This window comes from Triturus cristatus, chromosome 9 (assembly GCF_964204655.1).
Source record: "Triturus cristatus chromosome 9, aTriCri1.1, whole genome shotgun sequence".
Classification (NCBI taxonomy): domain Eukaryota; kingdom Metazoa; phylum Chordata; class Amphibia; order Caudata; family Salamandridae; genus Triturus; species Triturus cristatus.
The window spans coordinates 727,087,811-727,114,791 of NC_140592.1; the positions used below are offsets into that span (position 1 = coordinate 727,087,811).

The window sequence follows — 26,981 nt, forward strand, 5'->3', positions numbered from 1 at the left end:
TTAATGTCTCCAAAATAAAAAGTGTCACCTGATTTGGTGCAATTAACTAAATAGAAATTTATTTTTGAAATATCACCATTCCTCTTGTATGGGTGTCCGGTAGACATTCGGGCAATCATATCTGAATGTCACATGTACAGAATCATCTTGATCCTTTCCTAGCAGATACATGAACAGGTGCTACCATTGACTTTTTATTTGACATAATCCTCACAGGAGCGATGAGTACAATTGGGCAATTGCCTAATTTTGAATAGATGCAGTCCTCCAAGGTGAGGCATAAACACTGGCATTTTTGCCTAAACTTGATTACACATAGCCTTCCCTTGAGGAATCTTCACAATTGTGCCACTTCCCACTATTGCTTAGAAATTTCCTGTCCATGGAAGCTTACTCAGTGGCCCTAGTGCCCACTTTCTATTAGACATAGCCCTTCCAGGTGAGAAGTGTGCACCCTAGTGCTGTTGCCTACCTTTGGTTTAATATAACAATCCCATGAAATATATGTACGATGGAGTATTCAGACACAAGTATTGTGGTGTCAAGAATATATTGGGACAGGATAGAGAAGGTAAGAATGTTATTTTTTTAGGTAGATTTACATAATACTGTGTTTGAGGCATATGAGCTGCAGATCACACACTTGCATTAGATCGCCATCTGGTGTTGGGCTCGGATGCTTGCACGTTGTTGTTGTCTTGGAAGAAGTCTTTGTAGTCACGAGATAGGCGACTCCTCCCTTGGAGTATAGTGCGCATGGGCATCGACTCTATCCTTAGATTGTTTTTTTCCGCCATTGGGTTCGGATGCAATTTTTTGCTCCGGTTCGAAATCTCCATTTCAAACTTTTTCGACGTGCAAAACTTCCACAAACTCTTCAGATTGATTTCGAACATCTTCATCTTCGACGTGCCTTTCATCGGCTCGATTCCGGTCGTCGACGTGGGCCGCTGGGCCTATCCACGCCGTAAGGCCTACGGCTCATGGAAAGGACACCATTCAAGAAATGCCCCCAGTGTGGAGCAAAATACCCGCATAGTGACCATCACAAGGTCTGCAATCTGTGCCTTTCACCTGAACACGATGAGTCCAGTTGACCAGTCTGCGCATCCTTTCGATCGAAGAAGACTATTCGAGAGTGAAGGGCTCGACGTCACATCATGGCGCACAGATCAGCTCCGGAACCAGAGGACATCTTCAACGAAGGCCCGGATGTCCCAGAAGAAGATTCCGAAGCTCTCGAAATCGTGTCAGAGGCAGACGGCTCAGACGACCCATCACTCCTGGTAAGCGAGTGAGTACTACTGCCCCTACCCCAACCCCACCACCAAAACCGAAGGCACTGGTCAAGACTTCACCTGTTGGCCCCAGTCACAACCGAAAACACACTTCAGAAGCCCCGCCTCCGGGCCCGGCTCTGAAGAAAAAAGACAAGCCTTCCAGTGGCTCGTTACCGAGCAAACCTCACATTATAGTCCCGCCGGCCCCTTCGGCACCGAACCCAAAGTAACACTCTGCTCCGAAATCGGTTACGACGCCTTCCACCTCCAAAGACAAATCAGCCCTGAAAAAATCGAGGTCCGTGGATAAGCCGGCTTCTAACACTTCCAAGCTTAAAGATCCCGCTTCGGCTCCGAAACCAAGACCCTCGGAACCAAAAGACAAGCCTAAGGACTCTACCACGCCTCCTAAGGCCAAAGACCATAAAAATCAACACCAGCCACGCTCGGAACCGAAAACATATACATCGAAGGTGGTTCCTGAGGAAGAGGAACTTTTTCACCCGGATCCTGTCGATCCTAAGCAGAAAAAGATTTATATTAATCCTAAAAAAGGACATGTCACAGATGTGCCATGTAAAAAGAGGAAATTAGACACAGCACCTGCCACTCCAGTGCCTGTGAAAAAGGACTCTGCTACATTACCTATGCCTCCTCCTTCTCCTGTACTTCCTTCTAACCCACCTCCTCTCCCGAAATCTGTTACACCACCTCTGCCTGTAACTTCTCCACCACATACACCACCTCCAGGTGATGATAATGATGACCAAGGGGTGGGGGGTGACCCAAATGACCCGTTCACAGATCCAGACCACCCACCACAAGATGATTGGGAGTACCCTGTCCCAACAGATCTACCAGACCTCCCAAGCCCCCAGCCATACCCCTCAAAACCATCTCCCCCAGACGACAATATTGCTTTTGGACAACTGCTTAATAGGGCTGCAGTTTATCACTTCGTCACAATGCACTCAGACACAGCAGAGGAAGACTTCCTTTTGGATACATTCGAACAGTCCCAAAAGACAGTGCGAATATTGCCAATGATCAAGGGAGTCATTAAGTATGCCCCTGAAGTGTTCAAAGATCCCGTACGTGCCAGGATTCTTAACCCTAGAATCGATAAAAGATATAGACCTGCCCCTGAAGACCCTGCTTACATTAAGGGACATCTGCCTTTGGATTCTCTAGTAGTTTCCAACGCTAGAAAGCACGCAAACTCACAAACCTCTGGGGATGCGCCACCCTCTGATAGAGAATCCAAATTACTAGACGCTTCTGGCAAAAGGGTAGTTGCGCAGGCAGCCAATCACAGGCACATAGCCAACACGCAAGTGCTGCTGGCTAGATATGATAGGGCCCACTATTTTTTGTCTTAATTCTTTTTATTGGCATTTGTTATTACAGTCGTTGAGCATGTGCATTTTGTACGCATGAAAATTGTACATGTGCATCTAAATCAGCTATTATCATTATAGAAATTTACATTTGTGTCAATTTTGGGTAGATGCTGTATGCGCTGTAGCGGGTGTTTGCCAAAAAGAAAACCGGGGGGGGAGAACCAAACCAGGGGTCGTCATGGAATTCTAGGTGGCCGGGCCAGACGGATGTTATGGTTTCTCTGGTATCTAATTGGCGGCACAGCTGCATCTCGATAAGGAGGATATGGGTGTGCGGGCGGGTGCAGGGGATAGGTTAGTGTGTTGGGTTAGTGGGAGCGGAAGACTAGCGGGCCCTAGGGAGGTGAGAGTAATCGGGAGGGGTCCCCTGCTGTGTGGGCATGCACAGTAGGTAGATGTGTGGTGTCGTGGGTTGCCGCGCCAGTGATCGGGTCATCGTGGGACCGGGACTGTTTGAATTGGTGTAGCAGGAGCGCCCATTCCAGGGAAATTGGGGTTTTACGTATACCTTTAGCTTCCTCCTCGCGCACTGCTTCCTCCTCAGCTGTAGCCCATTTGAGTACAGCCCCCACCCATGCTGCGATCGGGGGGCCCGAAGGGGAGCTCCAGTGCATAGCTATGCAGCGTTTAGCCAGTAGGTGGGCTAGGGAGACAAAGTGTATTGGTATTTTGTGACGTTTCCTCCATCCGATTATGCCCAACGCACAACACTCCCATGTGGTTAAGTGGGTGAGTCCGGTGAGGTCTCGAAGCGCCGTGTGGATAGACGACCAATAGGCTTGGATACCCGGGCAGGCTCAAAACATATGGTAAAAATCTGCAGCTTGCGCCTGACAACGGGGGCAAAGGAAAGTCGTATCGGGGTAGAAACGCTGAAGGTGTGCTGGTGTCAGATAAGCCCTATGTAGAATGTGAAATTGTATATTCTTAAAACGGGCATTCCTAGATACTTTTTGGGAGAATTCAATCGTTCTCTCCCATTCATTGTCGTGAAATGACCGTCCCGCTTCCTCCTCCCAGAGAGTCCGCAGGAGTTCTAGTAGTGGAGGTGCCAATTCCGTGATCGATTTGTACAACCATGTGGTAAGATGGCGGCCTGCTCCCATTCGTAATATTGTGTGAAGAACTGGGTGTGTGGGGGGCTCCCCTAGTGTGAGGTCGTAGTATGGTCAGTAGTGGCTGAGGAGTTGGCGGTGCAGTAAGAACTGACCTGGGGGGAGGTCATAGTCGTCAACGAGTTGTTGGTATGGTCTAAGTTGTCCCTCTTCGAATAGTATTTCTGCTTCGGCGATGTCTCTGGATGTCCATTCCTGGAGCATGGCAGGAGTAAAAAACCCGGTGTGTTTGGGCCAGCCTACTAATGGTAGTAATGGTGTATATGGGGGTCGGTTTGATGTCATGCGGTGTATGCGTTGGACACATTTCTGGGCTATTTCCACTTGGAGGGGGTAGGTCCTTGTGGGACGGGATCCCGGTATGAGTAGGCGACGCAACTCTGGTGCTGTCACCCGGCCTGCGGCAGTGTATGTTTCGGATGTGTACCTATCTGCCGTCCAGTAGGAAAGCCACTGAAGCTGCGCCGCCAGAAAATAGGCTTCGAATGATGGAGCGCCGAGGCCTCCCTGTGTCGTGGGTAGTTTTAATTTTGCCAGCGCAATCCTGTGTTGTCCTTTACCCCATATTAGGGAGCTAAGGAGTGAGTCCAAATCTTTAAAATAGGATCAGGCGGGATTACTGGAAGGTTGGTAAAGTAATAGAGCAGTCGTGGGACCGGTATCATTTTTGCGAGAGCTACCTGACCGATCGGGGCCAGTGGGAGACTCCGCCAGAACCCAATTGTGGATCGTATACTGGCGAGTACCCTACGATGATTGCCCTCGAAGATGTCGGTGGGGGAGTGGTATAAGCGGATCACAAGATATCGGGGGGCTTCCGCGGTCCAGCTTATTTTCTGGTTGCCAATCCAAATTTCCTGGGGGGGGGGAGGGCGCTCGGGTGTAGGGGATACACCATAGATTTATCCCAGTTTACTTTCAGGCCCGAGGCGTTGGCAAATTCTGTCAAGGCGGACTCGAGTAGGGTGAGATCCGCTGTGATGTCCCGTATATAGATAAGAAGGTCGTCAGCATACATAGATACACAATGCGTGGTATCTGCGAGTGGGATGCCCCAACCTTGTCCCTCCCGGCGGAGACGGATAGCTAAAGGTTCAACAGTGAGCGCGAATAATAGGGGTGAGAGGGGGCAACCTTGTCGTGTGCCCCTATGTATCGCGAATTCCGGGGAGATGTAGCGTCCAAGGCAGACCCGGGAGGTAAGTTTGGTATATAGAAGGCGGGAGTAAGCTATGAGAGTGGGGCCAAGTCCAGCACGTCTGAGGACTGGGAAAAGGAACTGCCATGTTAGGGTATCGAAAGCCTTTTCGAGGTCCAAGACCAGGCACGCCGCCCGGGGAAAGCGGTCGCCAATCTGATCCTGGATGTGAAAAAGACGGCGTATGTTCTGAGAAGTATTCCTGCCAGGGACGAATCCGCACTGGTCGGGCTGCACTAGTGGGCGTATAATTTGGGAGTATCTATCCGCTAAGATTTTCCCTAGGATTTTACAATCGGCTGTGAGAAGCGTAATAGGCTGATAGGAGGCTAGGAGCTGGGAATCACGGTTGGGTTTCTGGAACGTTATGATCACCGATTCTCTCATGGATCTGGGCAGTTCGCCGGATTGTAGCGCCGTGTCCAGCACTGTCGATAAGCGGGGGGTCAGTTGGGAGGCAAAGGTGGCGTAGTACTCGAGTGGAAACCCGTCCAAACCTGGAGCTTTGTTACGGGCTAGGGCTCGTATTGCGTGTGTAATCTCAGTGGTTTGTATCTTCGCATCCAGATCCGTCTTATCTGCGTCAGATATCTGGGGGAGGGGGAGGGGGTCTAGGAAGTGGTTAACTGCCTCCTGTTCCAGTGATAGGGGGTTACTGTAGCTTGCCGAGTAATGTTGATGGAATGCCTGGAGGATCTCATCCTTAGATTGTACCAGGGTGCCGTGAGGATTTATTATTGCGGTGATGGGCCGCACCTCCGTGTCTTGTTTAGCTAGCCACGCTAACAGTGTGCCTGTTTTGTCGCGGTCTTTATGCATTCGGGTCGCATAGGCCCGAAAGTTGTGACGCCGAAGGTCCGCACATGCTGCCTGGTACTCCGATTTGGCGTGGGCGATTTGTGTCGCCGCTGCCGCTGACTGGTCGGCGGCCTTAGTGGCAGTAGCTAGCCGCTTTTCCGCTTTGTCAAGGGCCTGCTCCAGGGTACGCTTCGCCCCGGCTCTCTGTTTAATACATTCCCCTCGGGCCACCACCTTAAAGCTGTCCCACTCAATTAGGATTGATGACGCGGTCCCCGTATTGTGAGTAAAGTATTCTTGAATGCTACGTCGTTGCTCGTGCGTGAAGACTTGGTCCGTCAGGCAGTCTCGCGATAAGCGCCATGTGGGGACAGGGGGATGTGGGGGCCTCCACTGAAGGCTTAAGAGATGTGCATCATGATCTGAGACGACCCTGCCTAGATAATCTGAGTGACATATTTGCGGGAGAAGTGTTGCCGTACATAGGAAACGGTCGAGCCAGACTCGTAGGTTGTGGGGGATGGAGTGGAAGGAGTATATGCGTGTTTGAGGGTGGTGCAGTCTCCATGCATCCGTGAGCGGCCAGTGAGCGACCCATGCCTTGAATCGCTCAATTTGCCTGTGAGTGGGGGAGTGTGGGAGTGGGGGGTGGGAACGTTCCAGACCTGGGTCCAGGATACAATTGTAGTCCCCCCTAGTATCCAGGGTACATGTGTGAATTGGGCTAGGGTTTTCGTGAGTCGGTCCCAAAACTTGTCCTGGTCAACGTTCAGGGCATACACACTTCCCAGAAGGACAGCCTGACCATCCAAGAGTCCCTCTAGTAGGGCAAATCTGCCCTCCCCGTCCACCACCCGTCTGAGCTCCCGGAACGGGGTCCCTGGGCGGACCCAGATCAGCGCCCCACGGGCAAATGATGAGTAGGTCGTAGCACATATGCGGCTGCGCCACTTTGCGTGTAGCTTGCCTGCTTCTGTTAAGTCGAGGTGGGTTTCCTGTAAGAAAAGGATAGACGCTTTCTGCCGCTTCGCGTAGGCATAGATCGTGTAACGCTTACTTGGGGTGTGTAGACCACGTGTATTCAGTGTGAGTATGTTAATGTCTGCGTTTTTCGTCAATGTTGCCATGAGCAATTTATGTTGTGTGTGGGTCGGGTGAGGCGCCCACTAGATAGGTCATTAAGTGGTCTCCTAGGGATACGCTGCGCCTGGGGAGAGTAGGTGAAGGGTGAGCCTGGCTGCTCAGGTGTTCTACGGTGTGGAGTTCCATGATGGAATGGGACTTGTATGAACTGGGATGTAAACAACGTGTGGGGGTTCGGGAAACAGTCCCAATACAAAGGACTCATCGTTCGGGAAACGGTGTGTCCAAACTTCCTCCCGTAACACTGAGGGGGATAACTGCTCTATATGATAGGGGGTGGCGACATGCAAGTGCGAGGCCGCGCGCTAAACGGGCATGCAGAAGGATCAATGCGCGTCACTTGCAGGGTAGCAAACCCTACTCTCTTGGCAGTGGGCATGTAATGGACATTGCTCATAAGGATACAGTTTGGCAGTCTGTATTACTGGACTGTTTCAAGGTGAGGGAGGAGAGGCTTGTCCATCCAGCAGTCCGTCTGCCGTTTATGGAGTGACGTAGGGGGGTGCCACTGAGTCAACCCCCAAGGTGGTGTCATCGCTGTCGTTTTCGCCTTCCGATGAGAAGAGATGCGGGGACTGATCTATGGGTTCCGAGCGCTGAGTGGAGCATAGATCAATTGCTGCTTGCAAAGCTTCGCGCCTCTCCTTCATGATCTGTTCTAGATCAGGCGAGTCATGGGTGCCGATCGCCATTTTCGTCTCGGTGGTGCAGAGTTTCATGGGGCGTTTTCTAGCACGGAAAGTTTTGAGAGGTGAGCCACGTTGGGGGTGAGTGTTGGGTGCCCGCGTACAGTGTTGGTCTGCCCAGTCATGTGCGGCCTCTGCGGTCGTGAAGAAAAAGGAGGAGCCATTGTGGAGGATCTTGATGCGGGCCGGGAAGAGCAGAGCATATTGAATGTTATTTTCACGCAGTCTCCGTTTTACGTCCAGGAAGGATGATCTTTGCTGCTGCACTGCTCGGGCATAGTCCGGGAAGATCATTATCTGTTTGTTCTCTACCCGCAGTGGCGCCGCCAGTCGCGCCGCCCGGAGTACTGCATCGCGGTCCCGGAAGTGTAGGAATTTAGCTAACAGCGGCCTGGGGGCTGCGCCAGGTGGGGGTTTTCGGGCAGGCACCCTGTGGGCGCGTTCAATTGAGAAGAACGCTGTTCGGCCTGATGTTGGGGTGAAGGATGTAAGCCATGTGTCCATATAGTCTATGGGGTTTGCTCCCTCGACGCCCTCCGGTAGTCCCAGCACTCGGATGTTACAGTGTCGCGAGCGGCCTTCCAAGTCCTGTGCGCGCTCCTCCACCGCGGATAAGCGGGTGAGAATTCCTTGGAGTGTTGGCTGCATTTCCTCCAGCGCCCGTTCCTCTGTTCTTACCCGGTCAGCAAGTTTGCGGTGATCGTCTCGGAGGAGGTTGACATCTGTCACCAATGTACCGAGTCTTTCTTCCATAGATAACCGGGACAGTTCGATGGCGGTGAGGACTTTGTCCAGTTTGCCCGAGATTGATAGGTCCGGTGAAGGTGCTGCACTGGGGGACCAATTTGAAGCTTTCGGCATATTTTCCAGGGCAGTTTCCGGTACTGCGTTGTGCTGTGCAGGCTTTGGTTTCCTCATCTTCACCCTATGTGGTGGGGGGGCGTTGCTGCTGGATGGGTCTTGCAAGTCCTTAGAGGTGCAGTAAGTCAGTAAATAAGAGAGGCGGGGCCCTGCGGTGTCGGTGGATGGCGGGGGCGCGTCACCGAAAGGAGATAGTCCTCGATGGTATTCCGGTTCCCACACTCCATCATGGAGTCCAAGCGGTGGGTGGTGTAGGCCGACCCGGGCATAGAAATCGCCTATGTCAGGTGTGGGGAGTTGTGGGCGATTTGCTCCTAATGTTAGGCCGCCCTCGTGAAGACAGCACGTGTTCTCGGTGGTACGAGTGGAGGGTCACCTGTGTCGCCCCAGTGGGTTGAGGGCTCACCCCTTGCAGGTTGAGGGGCTATCGCTGCAGTCGCTGTACGATCAGGGCCCTCGCTGGGGGTTTGCTATGGAGTCAGGTATCATGCAGGCCGCCATATTAAAGTCAGGCAAAGTCAGTTTTTTGGGTGGTTGAGGGGCCCGGGATCACGTCGCCCCTGCTGAAAGTCGTGGTTCCTCCCTGACCCCACTATGCCCCAGCTACGCTAGGTACCTGGAGTGTCCTGTGAGGGGTTCAGAGCCCGCTACCATCTCACGCCGGGTGCTGGTGCTCTCCGGTGTTGTGGTCTGTCGCGCTGGCCCTCACCGATCTCCGGCGTCCCTTGATGCCCTGGGGAGGTTCACTGGTGGTCCGCTGTGTCCAGATGGTGGGTCGGACGAGGCGCGGTGTGTCAGCTCCCCTGGTTGCTTCCGGAGGGGCTGTCGCTGCGGTCGCTGCGGGATCAGGGCCCTCGCCGAGGGTGTTCGGTGAAGTCAGGCGTTATACGGGCGACCATGTGGAGGTCAGGCAGGGTCCGATGCGGATAGTTGGGAATCCCCGGATCACGCCGCCCCCGCCAATATCCGTTGCTTCCCCGTGGTCCCCCTTTGAGCAAACTGCGCTGGGTGCCTGGGATGTCCAGTGGGGGAGTCGAGGCCCGCTTCGAGCTCGTGCCGGGTGCACGGTGTTCAAGATGGCGGGTGGATCGAGGACGCCGGCAATCGCCTGCACTGTGGCTTTCTGTGTAGTCCTTTGCCGGTTCGCTGCAGGTCCACGGCGTCCGGATGTCGAGTCGGGCTGGGCGCGGTGTGTTAGTGTCCCTGGGCCTCTCCTCGCACTGCCGCTGGGTCCGCTCAGAGGACTCCCGACGCCATTTTGAGATCCGGGGTGCGGTACGGGTGGTTCCGTATAAAGAAGCCCTGTTCAGGAGTTGTGAGTGTCTTCGGGCCTCCGCATGTACCGCACCTCCATGTGGACAGGTTCCGATGTTTTTGGGTCCGTTTGCCGATCTCGGTGACGCTCGGGATTAGATGTTAGAGGCGCCCGAGCACGGAGCCTCAGCAATGCACGTCCGCCATCGTGGCTTGCGTAGCCACGCCCCCCATGATAGGGCCCACTATGACCAACTGGAAACCCTATTACAACATTTGCCTGACCAATATAAAACCGAAGCAAATAATCTCATCCAAGAGGGCAATCTTATTTCAAACGCGTCAATTAAACGCACACTTGACGTGGCAGACACTGCCTCTAGATCCATCAATACCAGTGTACTCCTTAGACGACATGCCTGGCTGCGCATTTCAGGCTTTAAGTAGGAGGTCCAGACTACCATCCTCAACCAGCCGTTCAACCAAGAACAACTTTTTGACCCGGCTGTAGACACTGCACTTGAAAAAATGAAGAAAGACACTGAGACTGCTAAGTCCATGAGAGCGTTACAGTCTCCACAAATACGTGGCTCCTTTTGTCGCTCCTTCTATAGAGGAGCCTCCAGAAACATGGGCGCAGACACCTCATCTTCGTTTAAAGTCACCACACAAACATCCCCCAATATAGGATATTTTAGAGGCGAATACAGAAGGAATAACAGTAAAGGAAGAGGCAGAGGTAATAACAACACTTGCGCCTCCCCCACTACAAAACAGTGACTTCCCTCTGCTTCCCCCAGACCATTCCACTCCGGTCGGGGGGAGATTATCACAGTTCCTACCTGTCTGGAATTCCATCACAACACACAAGTGGATCAGACAGATTATCCAGTATGGTTACTGCCTGGAACTTACAGGTACCCCTCCACACATACCACCCAAGCAGCGTCCAATGTCCACAGATCATCTTACGCTACTAAAACAAGAGGTTCTCTCACTGCTTCAAAAACACACAATAGAGCCTGTTCCCTTACAACATCAAGGAACAGGGGTTTACTCGCTGTACTTCCTAATACCCAAAAAGTATGGGACTCTAAGACCGATACTCGACCTCAGACCCCTCAACCTATATATACACTCGGATCATTTTCATATGATCACTCTCCAACAAATGCTCCCGCTGCTGCAACAAGGCGATTTCTTTGCCACACTAGATCTCAAGGACGCTTACTTCCACATTCCCATACATCCTGCTCACAGGAAGTATCTAAGGTTTGTAGTGGACGGACAACACTATCAGTTCACAGTCCTTCCATTCGGAGTCACCACAGCACCCAGAGTATTCACAAAATGTCTTGCGGTAGTAGCAGCACAGCTGAGAAGACAACATATCCATGTCTTCCCATATCTAGACGACTGGCTAATAAAAGCCAAGTCATTCAACCAATGTGTTCAACACACTCACCAGACCATCCAAACATACACAGCTTTGGATTCACAGTCAGCTACTCCAAGTCGCATCTCCAGCCCTCTCATAAACACCAATATCTGGGGGCCACAATAAACACCTCCACAGCTCTAGCATATCCCGTCCAGCCAGGATATCCAGCATACAAATCCTCATCACAAAATTACAAGCCCAACACTCTCTCCCGGCCAGAGTGTTCATGCAACTCATAGGCATGATGGCATCTTGCATTTTTATTGTACCTTATGCAAGACTTCAAATGCGCCCCTTACAGGAATGTCTAGCACATCAGTGGAATCAGGCTCAAGGACAACTTACAGATCTGGTGTTGGTAGACAGCCGCACACATCGCTCTCTGCAGTGGTAGAACACAAAAAACGTATCCAAAGGGCGGCCGTTCCTCGAACCTGTTCCACAGATAGTGCTCACGACAGACGCATCACTCACAGGATGGGGAGCCCATCTCCTCGGACACACAACCCAAGGCAAGTGGACCACTCAACAAAAAGTGCTCCACATCAATCACCTGGAACTACTAGCAATATTTCTAGCTTTAAAATCATTCCAAGTACATGTACAAAACAAAGCTGTCCTAATCCGGATGGACAACATGACAGCCATGTACTACATACAAAAACAAGGAGGCACACATTCTCTGCAGATGTCCCAGCTCACACAGAACATTTGGAGATGGGCCATCCCACAAAATATATATCTACTTGCTGAACACCTTCTAGGAGTTCACAATCAGATTGCGGATCTGTTAAGTCGACAAACACAACAGATTCACGAATGGGAACTGCATCCCCAAGTTCTTCTATCATTTTTCCAGATATGGAGCCAACCAGACATAGATCTCTTCGCTACACACGGAAACGCAAAATGCCCAACCTTCGCCACCAGGTTTCCACACCCATTGTCCAAGGGCAATGCGATATGGATGAACTGGTCAAGCAGATTTGCGTACGCTTTTCTGCCACTCCCTCTGATTCGACTAGTGGTACGCAAGCTCCGACAACAGCCTCTCAAACTAATCTTAGTTGCTCCCACATGGGCATGCCAACCTTGGTTCACAACACTGTTGGAACTCTCACTAGTTCTGCACCAAAAACTACGCCTGTCCCCATCCCTGCTAACGCAGAACCATGGAGAGATCAGACATCCAGATCCAGGTCAGCTGAATCTGGCGGTCTGGCTCCTGAAGTCCTAGAGTTCGGTTACCTTAACCTAGCACCGGACTGTATGAACATCATTAAAGAAGCCAGATGCCCCACTACTAGAGCTTGCTATGCTGCAAAATGGAAAAGATTTGCCATTTACTGCACCAACAACCATATTGATCCACTGGATGCCTCCATCCAGAATATCATTTGCTACCTGCTGCACTTGCAAAGATGTAATCTAGCATACTCATCCATACGTTTACATCTAGCAGCACTTGCTGCTTACCTGCAAAACAGACAACACTTGTCACTTTTTAGAGTCCCTGCAATTAAGGCCTTCATGGAGGGCCTGAAAAGAATCATTCCTCCTAGGTTCCCACCCTCTCCAGTGTGAAATCTAAATATTGTTCTTACCAGGCTCATGGGACCCCCATTTGAACGTTTACATAAATGCGAACTGCAGTTCCTCACATTGAAAGTAGCTTTCCTTATTGCCGTCACCTCTCTTAGAAGAGTAAGTGAGATCCAAGAACCATTCTTACAATTACATCGTAACAAAGTGGTTCTCAGAACAAACCCAAAATTCCTTCCTAAAGTCATCCCTCCATTTCATCTTAACCAATCAGTAGTGTTACCAGTGTTTTTTCCAAACCCGTACTCCGTAGCGGAGAGAGCTCTACACGCCCTAGATGTAAAAAGAGCCCTGCTTTATTACATTGACAGAACCAAATCCTTTTGCCAAAAAAACAACTGTTCGTAGCTTTCTCCCCACCACATAAGGGTAATCCCATCTCCAAGGCTGGGATTGCAAGGTGGATCGTCAAATGTATCCAAATATGCTACCAGGAAGCGAAACGCTCATTGACAATTCCCCCTAGGGCGCATTCCACACGCAAACTAGGGGCCTCTATGGCATTCTTAGGGAACATTCCCCTAGAAGACATTTGTAAGGCAGCAACATGGTCGACAACACACACCTTCACTAAACACTATAGTGTTGATGTGCAAGCCAAGCAACAAGCTTCTGTGGGCCAAGCTGTTCTTAAAACTCTCTTTCAAACTACTGCAACCGATACAGGTGACCAGCGCTAGGGGAGATACTGCTGTACAGTCTATGCAAGTGTGTGATCTGCAGCTCATATGCCTCGAACGGAAAATGCTACTTACCAGTATGCATCTGTTCTTGGCATGTAGAGCTGCAGATCCTCACACACCCACCCACCTCCCCGGGACCTGTATCTGTTCCAGTTCTATCTTACTCAGATATACACACATGGACATCTTTTTCTTTCTACTAACTCCATCATTTCCCATCATGGCGAAAAACAATCTAAGGATGGAGTCAATGCCCACGCGCACTATCGTCCAAGGAAGGAGCCACCTATCTCGTGACGACAAAGACTTCTTCCAAGACAACAACAACCTGCAAGCATCCGAGCCCAACACCAGATGGCGATCTAATGCAAGTGTGAGGATCTGCAGCTCCACAACAGATGCATACTGGTAAGTAGCATTTTCCTTATTAGTTTTAGTGTAGATACTATTTTTATTGCTAATTATGTTTATACATTTTTTAGTGTTTTCTTTTTTTACTTTGGTAATAAATTTGAAGGTTTTTCTAATTTTATGTCATTTGTTTTGGCAGATTGTAGGGTTTGTAGTGGAAAACGGTGGGAACTATTTGAATTTTTGTTTTTTATTTGTTATAATTTGGTATTCATTTTAATTTGTGAATTAGATAATGAATTACTTAAATATTTGCTGCAGAATTTGATAGATAATTTAAACAATTGGATAACTGTATTATTTTCCTAATTGTTTTAATAATTTGGATAATGTAACTTTTTTGCAAAAAAATAATAATTTTATAATATTTTCAATTAAAATCGAACACTTTTCCTTCTGTTAATTATGTCAGAGTGATAAAAGTAAATATAAACCCTTCAAGTGACCAACACTTTCCTCATTGTTGAAGGTTTGAGTTGGAATAGTATGGCTGACCACCCCGCCCCCCTTCAAATTCCATGACTTTCCCTACTCTTGCTCATGGTGGAATGTGAATAGTAAATTTGACCCCTTAGAGTCCAACGCTTTCCCTACTGTATCTCAAAGTGAGGTAGTAATAGTAAATTTGACCCCTTCAAGGTCCAACACTTTGCCTGCTGCAGCCGGGTAGGAGAAAGAATAGTTAATCTGACCCTGCCAGAGTCCCTACTGTTACTTACATTGGAGTGATGATGGTAAATCTAACCCCTTCAAAGCCCATATCCCCTCCAAAGTCCATCACTTTCTTCACTGTTGCTGGAGTGGTAATAATAAATGTAACCCTTCCAAAGTCCACCACTTTCCCTACTTTTGCTTATGTTGGAGTAGGAATAGTAAATCTAATTTCTTCAAAGTCCAGCACATTACCTACTCTTCCTTTTGTTGGCATGGGAGTAGTAAATCTGACCCCTCCAAAGTCCAATACATTCCCTACCATTTCTCATGATGGAGTGAAAATAGGGAATTTTACCCCTCCAAGTCTATTTTTTCATTTGTTTAAGTTGTTTTAATGTGTATTTTTTGTTTTAATTATAAAAGTAAATTTATTGTAAATTATGTATTATTTCATTTTTAATAATGGTTGTTTTTTGTTTTTATTGCAAACATTTTCTAAAAGTTTAATATCTAATGTTTGTTATTACAATAACTTTTGTTCGTTTTTTATTTATGTTTTAATAATTGTGTTTTTTATATTTGGTTTAATTTTTGCAAACATTTTAAAGTATATGTTTTAATTTTTTTAAATGTTTGTATAAGTTGTTTTAAAAAAACATACCATTGTCACCATCACAATAAGTTTTAAAGTTAAAATGGTGTAAAATAGTTAAAATTTGATATATTTACCCGTTTACGGAGCTTTGGCCATTGTACACATTGACTTTGATTGGACATAGCTCTCCCGAAGGAGTCATACCAACCAGGCGTTATGTCAAGTAGAGCAGGCAATCCCTTAATCCAGCAGTTCTGAATTTCATGTGGTTCTACTCAAATAAACTCAGAAATATAGTTCCTTAACCCCCCTTTCCAGTGCGGGCAGGCATCATTTCATCTATATTTTCTTATATCACATCACATTATTCTGGTCAGTGGGCAAATGCATGAGTACAAGAACTGAGTACCTGGCAAAATAGGAATAATGGTGTTTGGGCGACGTGCAATGACATGAACAGTGGATTTGTAAAAGTAAAAACTAGGACCCAAAGTAGGTGATGGTCAGAGGCCAGGAGAAGCTTTCACTGAAGGTAAGATGTTCTCCCCCTGAGACTGAAACATGCTTTCACTGAGGGTGGGATATGAGAAGATGCTGTCATTGTGTGTGACAGACCTGGCAGGACACTATTACAGATGTCCAGAAAATAGGCATACTGTAACTGAGTTGCAAGATTTGAAGATGTTTTCATCAGGGGCACGGACCAGGAGGTGTTTTTACCATGACGTTCATGTAGTCAGTATGCCCACAGAGTGTGATGTGTTCTCCATTAAATTGGGAGATGCTTACTGAGACTATGTGAACTCTCAAAAGAAATGGTGTGCCCTGCATATACCAGCAGTCTCCCTTGCATTATATTTGGATTGTGAAATATATTCTTGCTAGCATGTGCACTTCTAGTGTTAAATCCAGGATTCAGTCTAATAAGAAGTAGGTATACACTGTTGCCCATGGGCTCATATTTTGGGCAACCCAGGAGCCCTCACTGATACTGCAAGTACTGGTAATTTAAATTGTGTTTTTTTCACCTCTTGATTTTTCCCCTTGATGCAGATGTGGATGAGTGTCTGGATAAGTCAAATTGTGTCAATGGTCTGTGCATCAACACACAGGGATCCTACCAATGCAGCTGTCCTCCATCTACTGTTTACACTGCAGCCCTGAAGAAATGTCAATCCTTGAGTGAAATCGGTGAGTTAGCACACACATGAATCCCAGAAGAAATGGCAAGTAAGGTTGATGAGTGTCAGAAAGCTGCAGTGCAGATGAAATGTCAAATAAATGAGCATTTCGAGTTACTAAGCAAACGCAACCTAAAAAACAATGTCTAGATCATTACAGTCATTGAGCATGCCCAGCCTAAGATTGTTGGCAGTGACTAAGAGAAGGTCTGAGTGATCTGAGTGCCACTAGGCATGCACAGTCTAAAAAAGGTACCATGTGCTGGTAGATTTTAAAAATGTTTTGCATATATTTCCCAGTGCCCCTGGGATCTTCAGATTTAGCACATGGGTAGTTGTGAAGCGGACTTGTGAGTTCCATTAATGGGTGGTAATGAACCTAAATCTATTTTTATAAACAGTGGATCTATGCTTTCGCAGCTGTTAAGTTGTATGGGCCCTTAGTCTAGACTGCTGTCAATAAACACACATTTTTGATTAGAGGCAGTTGATATGTGTTGAAAAGTACTTGAAAATCTGTGGGAATATTTTCCAATTTCTGAGAGAAAAACAGGAAAAGTCTGTGGAAAGAATGGTGAAAAATCATATTATCCTGTTTTGGATCCTTCATAGATTCACGTGGTTGAATCGTTCCATTGTCGAGCTGAAAGTCCCACGGTAATCATAGATAACAGTGCAGTGTTAAACTTTAACATGGTTTCAAATTTAAACGTCACACAATTTCAAAAAGTCTAAACCTCAGCCAGTCAGAATAAAGCACAGTATTCACGCTTCTCCATACAGGTCAGCTCAGATTTTGTCCTCACATCATGTGTTAAGGAGGTCAGTCACAGATTCCTTGGCATTTTACAATTTCTTCATTTCTGATAAAATACCCATCATCACTAGGATTTTCTTGATCTGAATATGTCTGAATCCTCCAAAAGAGGTGCAAGAAGCTGGCTTTTGATGTAGTATACAGTAGGAAAGTGCCTCTTTTTGCATGGTTACCCACCACTTTTTGCCTGGTATCTGGCGCAGTTTTGACTTGAGTGTGTGCTAGGTTCCTGCTAACCAGGTCCCCAGCACCAGTGTTCTTTCCCTAAAACTATACAATTGTTCCACAATTGGCACATCTTCAACCCCACTGTAAGTCCCTAGTAAATGGAAACCCTAGTACCTAGGGCATTGTGACTGAAGAGGGTCCACCTGGGCTGCAGCATGAACTGTGCCACCCTAAGGGATCCCTCAACAAGCTCATGCAAACTTCCATTGCAGCCTACTTGTCTTGGTGCAGAGAAGAATAAAGAGTCCACACGACACACATCCCTGTGTGCCATGCCTGCAAATCACTACAAGCGGTATAGGTAAGTCACCCCTACAGCAGGCCTTACAGCCCTAAGGCAGGGTGCACTATACTCCATTTGTGGGCATATCTGTGCGAGTGGATGTGTCCCTGTCAATTCTTAGATATCACAAGTGCACAGGGAAGCCAAGACGAGTACATGGGCTGGACATTCGTCATTACAAGTTCCACAACTACATGATGGCTTCACTGTACCCCAAGGTGTTTGGCACCAAATACCTCGTCTTAATGAACTCAGTGCTGGATTTATAATAAATGCACCCAGAGGGCACCTTAGAGGTGCCCCCTGAAAACCTACCATCTACTTATGTGTTGGTTGACTGGTTTCTACCAGCCAACCACCATAGACAGATTTCTGACCTCCTGAGGTGAGAGCCTTCGCTCTCAGAAAACAAGAACAAAGCCTGCTCTGGGCAAAGGTGTTCACACTTCCTCCAAACACGATGGGCATTCCAGGGCAGGAAGCTTCAAAGGCTGCCTCCTTTGTTATGTGACCCTGGGCCTCTCCATATAGTGAAGTTTCCACCCTCTGTCCTGACCCCACTTTTTGGCAGAAAGTCAGGAGGGAAAATTAGTTAAATTAGGAGTTGTGCCCACATTCAGACAGCACCACCCTTAGGACAGGCCAACTGATGTGGACCCCACTTTTCTAATTCCCCCATGTTGTTTTGGACAGAATTGGCATTCTAGGGTCAGGGTGATGCACACTTTCCACAGGATATATTCATATAGAAGGTGTATGTGAGAAAGTGGCTCTGTATATACTGTTCCCAAATAGGTACAGTGTGTACAGAGTCCACAGTCCCCAGAGGTTTGGCAGAGGTTAAAGTTAGATATAACCTTACTCTCTAAAGTGGTAGCTTGGTCGAGCAGTAAGGCAGTATCAGAGGACAGTGTAAAGCATTGGTTGTTCACACTCAGTCAGCAAATGGTCTCACACACTCAAGAACTGAACTCTAGGCCAACGGTTTATATAAAAAATATATGGTTGATTTATTTTAGAACCAACAATAGGTATCAAATATACTTTCTCAGAATGAGATGCTTTAGTTAAAGACTTTTGTAGGTAATAGTTACAGGTTGTTGCAATAGGCAACACAATTTCAAATACAATAATACATTGAGCTCAATGGAAATTTTAAGTTATGTGCACTTGATTACTTTCAGGATTACTTTTCTAACTCCAGGACTGGATCCTAGATTCAGTCCTGGGACAGTCCTTGGAAACAAGTGAGTAAATTCGGTTAAGTCACTGTTGTGATTTTTAAACAATATTTTGGTATTGTAAAAGTTGACAGAAACTTTTTCTAATCAAATTACCAATGTTATCCTATGGAAGGAAATTCACTTAGCAGGTAAGTGGGGTTATGGGTACTTTTTCTAGGTCAGTGTTGGATCCTGGATCCAGCACTAGTGTACCACCTGTAAGCAGTTGAGAAACTGCGTTTAAGTTATACAGGCAATTTTTAAGGAATATTTATAAGTTTGCAAAATCGACAAATTTCACAGAAAAACAGTCAATGATTTCCTATGGGAGAAAATTGAGTTAGTGGTAAGTACGGTTGTAAGTACTTTTCAGGATCAGTGCTGGGCACCAAGATCAAGCACTGGGATCTCTCCTAATAGCAGGTGAGTATTTCCGTTTTCGTTACTCGGTTGATTTTAGGTGAATATTTTAAAGTTTAGAAACTCCACACTTAGAAGAAATTTCAGAAGAAGCCAGTCAATGTTACCCTATGGAAGAAAAGTGAGTTATCAGCTTTTGGGTAAGTACTCGACTGGCAGAGTTAAGGTTCTGGGCATAGACTCAGGGGTCTCCCAGGGTCAGGTAAGTGCAGTTGGTATACCTTCAGCGGCACAGGGGCAGCCGGGTGCAGAGTGAGTTGGCCCAATGTTATCCTATGGGAGGCAGGGGGGCCTTGGTTGGTGGCTGCTGACTAGCAGGCCACGCGGCTGTGGGAGCTGAGCTCCTGGTCACTTGCTCAGGGCAAATGGGGAAGTATGTAGGAGTAGAAGTTGCACTGCCAGGGCCACTCGGGCGGCTGGGTGCAGGGTGCTTTTGAGCCTTCGGGCGCTCAATGGATTTCAATGGGAGAGCTCAAGGACGAACCAAGGCTGCAAGCTCGGGCCGAAGATTCTTCAGGTGCCACCACCACTTCGAGAGGTAAGTTGGGTAGTTGGAGGATAGGTGGGTACCCAGGAGTCGGGCACAGAGGGCCGCAGGGCGCCGGGTGCAGGGGTGCCTTTTGATGTTGGGAAATCTTACCCTCTGTTAATCGCGGTTGGGGGGGGGTCCCTGGTTCTGAGGCTGCAGGCGTCATCAGGAGCGTCGAGGTCGGTCCTTGGGTGCCGGATTTGGGGTCACAGTCGCCGGGGGGACGTCCTCGGGGTCTTTGTCCACTCCGGCACAGGCCAGGCTTGGCGTGTGCAGAGTGTGCAGGATTCGCGGTTCCGGGCTGATGCCAGGGGTTAGAAAATTGCTTTGAGCAGAGCCACAACTCATGGGAGTCCCAGATGCTCAGAGTCACGAGGTAGCCAGGTCCTCCGGGGTTTGTGAGGTTGCTGGCCACAGGAGGTGCCAGGATTTAGCAGGAGCAGGTTTGACGGTCGACAGGCCGTTAGGGCTGGGGCTAAAGCAGTTGGTGTCTTCCTCTTCTTAGCAGCTGCACTGCAGGTCTTCTTCTTGTTCTTCTTTGCTTTTTCGGAATCTGGAATCTGAGGAGGGAAGGTTCTGGGTGCCCCTAAATACTAGATTTAGGGGTGTTACAGGTAGGTAAAGGGCAGGGACCAATGGGTCCCTGTCCTGGGGTGGGTAACCCCCTATCCTTCTCCCTGCCCTTCCTGGGGGAGGAGAACTAGCACCTCGCCCAGGATGTGCATTGTTGCAGGCCCAGGAGAGCGGGGGCTCTCCACCCAGGGGTCCAGCAACATGTCTGCTTGAATTGGATTGTAGGTTCGGTTTCAGGGGCATCTCTAAGATGCCCTCTGTAGTGCTTTGCACATTAAATCCCACACTGGCATTAGTGCGGGTTTAATGTGCTGAGAAGTTTGATACCAAACTTCTCAGTCTTCAATGTTGCCATTATGGTGCTGTGGAGTTCGTGTTTGACGAGCTCCCAGCACCATATACTCTAAAATGGCAGCAGTGCACTTACAGTGCCCAGGAATGGACCCGGGTACTGTAGGGGCACAGGGCTCATGCTCCTGTGCCCACACCACTAGCGTAGGGCACCCAGCTAGAGGGTTGGCTGATGTATGCCAGGGCAGTGTAGGTTGTGGGCATGGCACACAGGGATGTGTGCCATGTCGACTCTTTGTTTTGTCTTGTACCCAGACACTCAGCCTGCAAGGGCAGTGTGTTTGTGTCAGGGTACAGGGCCTCTAAGGGTGGCACAATAAGTGCTGCAACCCTTAGAGGCCTTGCCTGGTCACAAGGCCCTGGGTACCTAGGGTACCATTTGCCAGGGGCTGACATGTGGCCAGGGTTTGCCAATTTGGGTGTTAGGGAAGGAACATAGGCCCTGGGCATCTGTTTGGCAGGAGCCCAGGGCACACTCAGTCAAAAAACAGTCAGCAATTCAGCAGAAAGTGGGGGCATACCATGCAGAAAGATGGCACTTTTCTCACACAACCCCCCCCCCCCCCCCCCAAAATGAAAGGTGATGAGACTAACCTTGCCCTATGGAGTCTTCATTGTCTAAGTGGGAGGACCTGGAAAGTCCATCTGCGTTGGCATGGGCAGTCCCTGGTCTGTGTTCCACTTCAAAGTCCATTCCCTGTAGGGAGATGGACCACCTTAGTAGTTTTGGATTTTCCCCTTTCGTCTGCATTAGCCATCTGAGAGGTCTGTGGTCAGTTTGAACCAGGAAGTGAGTACCAAACAAGTATGGCCTCAACTTCTTCAGGGACCAAACCACAGCAAAGGCCTCCCTCTCAATGGCACTCCAACGCTGCTCTCTGGGGAGTAGCCTCCTGCTTATAAAAGCAACAGGTTGGTCTTGGCCTTCATCATTGGTCTGGGATAGGACCACTCCTATCCCTAGCTCAGAGGCATCAGTCTGCACTATGAACTGATTGGCATAATCTGGAGCTTTTAGAATTGGCGAGCACATTGCTTCTTTCAGGGTGTCAAAAGCCTTTTGGCAACTAACTGTCCAGTTAACCTTCTTGGGCATCTTCTTGGAGGTGAGTTCTGTGAGGGGAGTCACAATGGACCCATATCCCTTCGCAAACCTCCTGGAGTACCTAGTCAAGCCGAGGAATGCCCTAACTTGGGTCTGGGTTGTTGGAGCTATCCAGTCCATGATGGCCTGGATCTTGGTTTGTAAGAGCTGTACCTGGCCTCCACCTACAAGGTGGCCCAAGTATACCACAGTGTCCTGCCCTATCTGGTACCTCTTGTACCATTTACCAGGGGCTGACATGTAGCCAGGGTTTGCCAATTTTGGTTTTAGGTTTTTAGGGAAGGAACATAGGCCCTGGGCACCTGATTAGCAGGAGCACAGGGCACACTCAGTCAAAGTACAGTTAGCAATTCAGCAAAAAGTGGGGGCATACCATGCAAGAAAGATGGCACTTTCTCACAGTGTAGACACCCTAAAGGTAGGTAGCCCATAACACCCCTAAATTTTGTATTTAGGTGGAACCCCTGAACTCAAGAATTCAGATGCTATGGATCAACAGAAGAAAGATGAAAAAGAGTTACTGCCTGGCAAGAACTGCAGCAGAACTTTGGACTTTGGCGCAAAACTCTGCCGTCCTCAGCCCTCTCTCAACATTTGAAACAGAGTGACTTGTCTTGCGAGCTGGAGAACTACCAAAGCCTTGGGTAACCTGCCAGCACTTCAACAAGCACCGAAAATCTCCCTTGGAGTAGAGGAGCTCCTCCCCTGCAGTCCGCAGGCACAGACAAGCAGAGTCCGGTCCACTGCCTTGCAGCCCAACCGATGCCACAGATGACCAGGAGAAGGATACTCGTGCTCTTGAAGGTCAGATAGGTCTCCCCACCAAGTGTGAAGACACCAGGACCAACCGGAGCCGTGCAGCACCAACCCACAGTGTACCGAACGCCCTGCACCAATCACCAACAGCAAGAGTCCAGTCCGGATTCTCACTCCACCAGGACCAAGCCATCGAGGCACGTCGGCATCGCTGAGACCTACTTCGAGAATAGTCCAGCTGCTTTGATTTTGCCCCTGCCAGCTGTTTGTTCCCGACTGCGAGGTGCATCTTTTCGTGCCGAGCCGACCTAACCACTCTGCACCCAAGCAAGGTCCCAATGAACAAGCTGGGCTCCCATGCTCCAAGACCGCTTGCGACCTCAGCCCCCATTTGGGAACCTTCATGCTTGCCCACAAGTCCCCCTGTACAGCCACTTTTCAGGTGGCTCCCCTTCTCAGTAGCACCAGCTACCAGCCTCACCATCACCCTGCTCCTGGTAGAGGCTGGGCGGTTCCCAAAGAATGGCTGGTAGTACTTTGAACTTTGGCCCACTGCTACTACGATCCCTGAAGATGAACCCCTGAAACTGACTGTATCTACCTTTGTGCATCTTTGACTTTTCCTCCCATTGAATTGCATTGTGCGTAAAAGTGCACAGGTTTGAACGTTTTCTTATTTGTACATATTTTTATCGAAAACTGTACTTACCTTCAAACTAAATTCTTGAATTTGAAATATATATAAAAAGAAGTGTTATTTTTCTAATTTGGTCTTGGATTTATTCTTTGAGTGCGTGTCTCATTTATAGCATCTGTGAGTACAACTAATGCTCAGGACTACCCTCTGATAACCCTAACTCCTCGCCCACACTACCACAAAAGATAGCATTAGTATTATCAACTTTAGCCTCTGTAAACTAATTGGGGACTCACTGGACTCTCTGCACAGTGACTTAGTCACGGCCGGCACAGGTAAGAGCGGTGAGGCAGCGGTGGGGCAGGGTAAGAGTCAGGGAAGTCGGCATATGATGAGATAAGTTCAATAACATTTTAAAAAATCAGCGTGCGCTCGCAGCATCGCCGACTCGGTTGTCGATTTTTTCCTAAACTTATAAAATTGATGTTAGGAACTTGGTTAAGTCCCTGAAGTTTAAAACTGTTTATTATTTAAAAACTTACTATAGTTAGGACCAAGAAAAAATGTGTCATGATTTTTGTAGCGCCAAAAAGGTCTTAACTTTAGTAGAATAATGGACAACACAGAGGTTGTGGCTAAGGAGCTCGACATTACCTCTTATCTGTAGCTTACCTTTAAACAGGTAAGAACCCTCTGCAAAGGGTACAAAATAAAAACAGGCTCAAACACTACTACTGTAATGCAGTGGTGGCTGCTACTTAATGGCAGTGGAGGGGGAGGGGGTCACAGTGGGGAATGAAAAAAAACATTTTTGAAATCACTTACCGACCTGCCAGCTGCCACCTCTCGGTCCTCTTCGCCCGCCTCTAGGACTCCAGGGACAGGAAGCAGTAACAGAAAGCACCCAGGCTCCAGATTCCCCTAGCCAAATCACGACACTGATAGCAGCGCTGTGATAGCTGGTTGCTGTGGTCCGGCACTCAGATGGGGACTGGGAGCATGGGCATGTTCTTCACCAAGGCTGTGCATTACAGCCCGGTGGAGAACATGCGAAGTGTGCATGACAGTTTCGCCGAACCAACACGGCCGGTCAAACCGTCATGCAAACTTAAAAGAGTGCTCACCACTCCTCCCCTTAGCAGCCACGCCTGAACCAGCTAGGCAACGACAGAAAAATAAAATGATAATAACAATGCATTATTATAATTTTATATTTTCCAGTGGGGCAATACACCTCCCCTTAGCAGAGGAGCCGCCCCTGCTGTAACACTTGAGAAGCTGTTGGCAGAGTATTAGTTTGCCCATCCTACGGATAAGGCCCCTGACCCTGATAACCAGGGCGGAGTGAGTGAGAAGGATGAGCCAAATATGCCTCAACTAGGAGAGGACACTTCACCTTTACATCAAAAACGATCCAATGTACCAAGGGCACCTGCCTCCAACAAGGATGGCTCAGGTCGCTCAAATTACACAGAAGAACCCTCGGAGGAGGAGATTCTTCTTGAATGATTGGCCCACTGAATAGCGCTGGAGGACAGGATACTGGTCATAGAACAGGAAAAGGCAAATATGGGTTTAGGACCCATAAATGGTGGCAGCAATATTATAGTGGATCTAGAACTAATTTTATGCAAACCATAGACCAGCTCTTGGAACCCAAAGTAAATTCTCAAGACTTCACCATTTTAGGTGATTTTAATTTCCATCTAGATAACACTTCTTACAAAGATTCTCTGAACCTAGTGACAGGTGCAGGCCTAGACCTGATTGTAGTAGGACCCACTCACATTGCGTGCCACCGTTTTCTCAAATTGTCCCCTGTTGAAATTTAATAGCAACTTACAAATTCACTGGTCGGACCATTCTGCAGTGATGTTAACCCTCGATCTGCTGCTTTCAACTGGCTCTAAGCATGGTTCAGCTAGTAGCCATAAAAGCTACTTGTGGCAGCGATTTGATCAAACTGAATTTTCTAATCAACTGAGTCAGAGCAAACCCTGCCTCTCCAGAGATCCAGAAGTAGCCTCTTTACAATACTACAACTTGATTTCAGCAGCGGCACGTACCACCATCCCCCAGAGAGCTGGGAAAATCAGCAGGACTACACCTACTGAACCTTGGTTCTCTGAAGAACTAAGAATATTAAGAAGACTCTGCCATAGTCAATAAAGATGCTGGTGCAAACACTACGATCCCAGGGAAAAAGAAATATACATGTCAAGACTGGCACAATATAAAGAATTGGTTAAGAATACTAAAATCAGCTATTTCTCAGAAAGAATAGAAGGAGCACAGAACAACTCCAAAGAGCTTTTTGCAACAGTTTTGAAACTTAGCCTTTTGCAGGAGACTAGTCAAAGCATAATAGATCAAGCTTTTTGCGATAATTTGGCCTCCTATTTTTGTGATAAAGTTTCTTCCATTTATAACACCTTCACGGCACGGTCGGTAAATCCCCAGAGTGTTCAGGCTCCACCAACTGATATTGTAAATCCACTCTTAGACTTACCCATCTCAGCCCCTGAACTCAATCCATTCTGTTTTTTAAATTTTACATCAATCTCTTATGAACAAATCGTAAAAATCCTTTTAGCAACTAAGTCTGGATCCCCGTTGGATCCATGTCCTCCCAGAGTAAGTCCTATGCTAGTGGAGACAGTCGCACGTCCACTCATGGAGGTTCTTAACTCCGCTATTAAAACTGCGACTTTCCCCTTGTTGTGGAAAAAGACATCTATTTTACCTCTTTTAAAAAAACAATTTGGATAAAACAGATGTAGGAAATTATTGTCCTATCTCCCGCTTACCTCTACCAGCGAAGATTCTAGAGAAACATATGAATCACAATTAGTCACCTTTATTGAGAATAATCAGGTTCTGGATTCCACCCAGTATGGTTTTAGAGCCCAACGTAGTACTGAACTGGCCTTGATCACTGCTACTGAGGAAATTAGACTCGCAGTTGACAAGGGAGGATCGGCAGCTTTGATACTGCTAGATTTGTCAGCTGCCTTTGATGCGGTAGACCACGGCACCTTAATATATCGGCTTCAAGAGGCAGGGGTAGCAGGCCCAGCTCTGGCACTCCTTGAGTCATTTTTGCTTGATTGGGAACAATTTGTTGAAGTAGGCGGTTTTAAATCAAGATGTTTTAGGCTCCCATGTGGGGTGCCCCAGGGCTCATCCCTGAGCCCCACTCTTTTCTCAAAAGTCTTTTTATTCAGCATTATGAGTAAGAACACATATGAAGTACAGTGGGGTATACAGAACCAAGATTCGAGTCTGACAGCTAGTGGAGGTTCAGTTGCATAAGGCTCCAGGTCCGCAACAGCCCCCCTGTGGTCTTAAATGCTGAGAACCATTTTATACCTAGGGTTTAGATCCCGACGGGGACCACTTAAGTAACGATAAAAAACCATCCAAGATCCCAAACCAGAAACCCCCCCCCCATCCCTCCCCTCTCCCAAACCCAGGTGGTGATGAAGAAATCAAAGGAGGAAAATGACGGCACGTAAATGAGGTGTGTATGCGCCCTCGCAGTCGCAGGATCAAAGCTGTGCGTGAGGTAGCGTGCTAAATAGGCAGGTCGTGACGGGGGGATTAGAGCTGGAAGAGGTGCATGGACCTCAAGGAGGGAGGGCAAACTGCCGAGGGTAAACCGCTAGAAAGATAGGATACCAATGGGCCCCACTTATTGTCAAAGGACTTAGGGTTGTCCCGGAAGATGTCCGCCAGGCGCTCCGTAGAGAGGATTCTC

General features: G+C 48.1%; 1 protein-coding gene across 2 annotated transcripts in view; it reads left to right on the forward strand.

The window, feature by feature from the left end:
* Positions 1-26,981, forward strand: part of LTBP3 (latent transforming growth factor beta binding protein 3) — a 375,622-nt gene that overhangs the window by 221,101 nt on the left and 127,540 nt on the right. For both annotated transcript variants that reach the window (XM_085625923.1, XM_085625924.1), the window contains exon 23: positions 16,175-16,312. In XM_085625923.1, the coding sequence (XP_085482049.1) occupies positions 16,175-16,312 (138 nt within the window). The remainder of the gene's footprint in view (positions 1-16,174; positions 16,313-26,981) is intronic.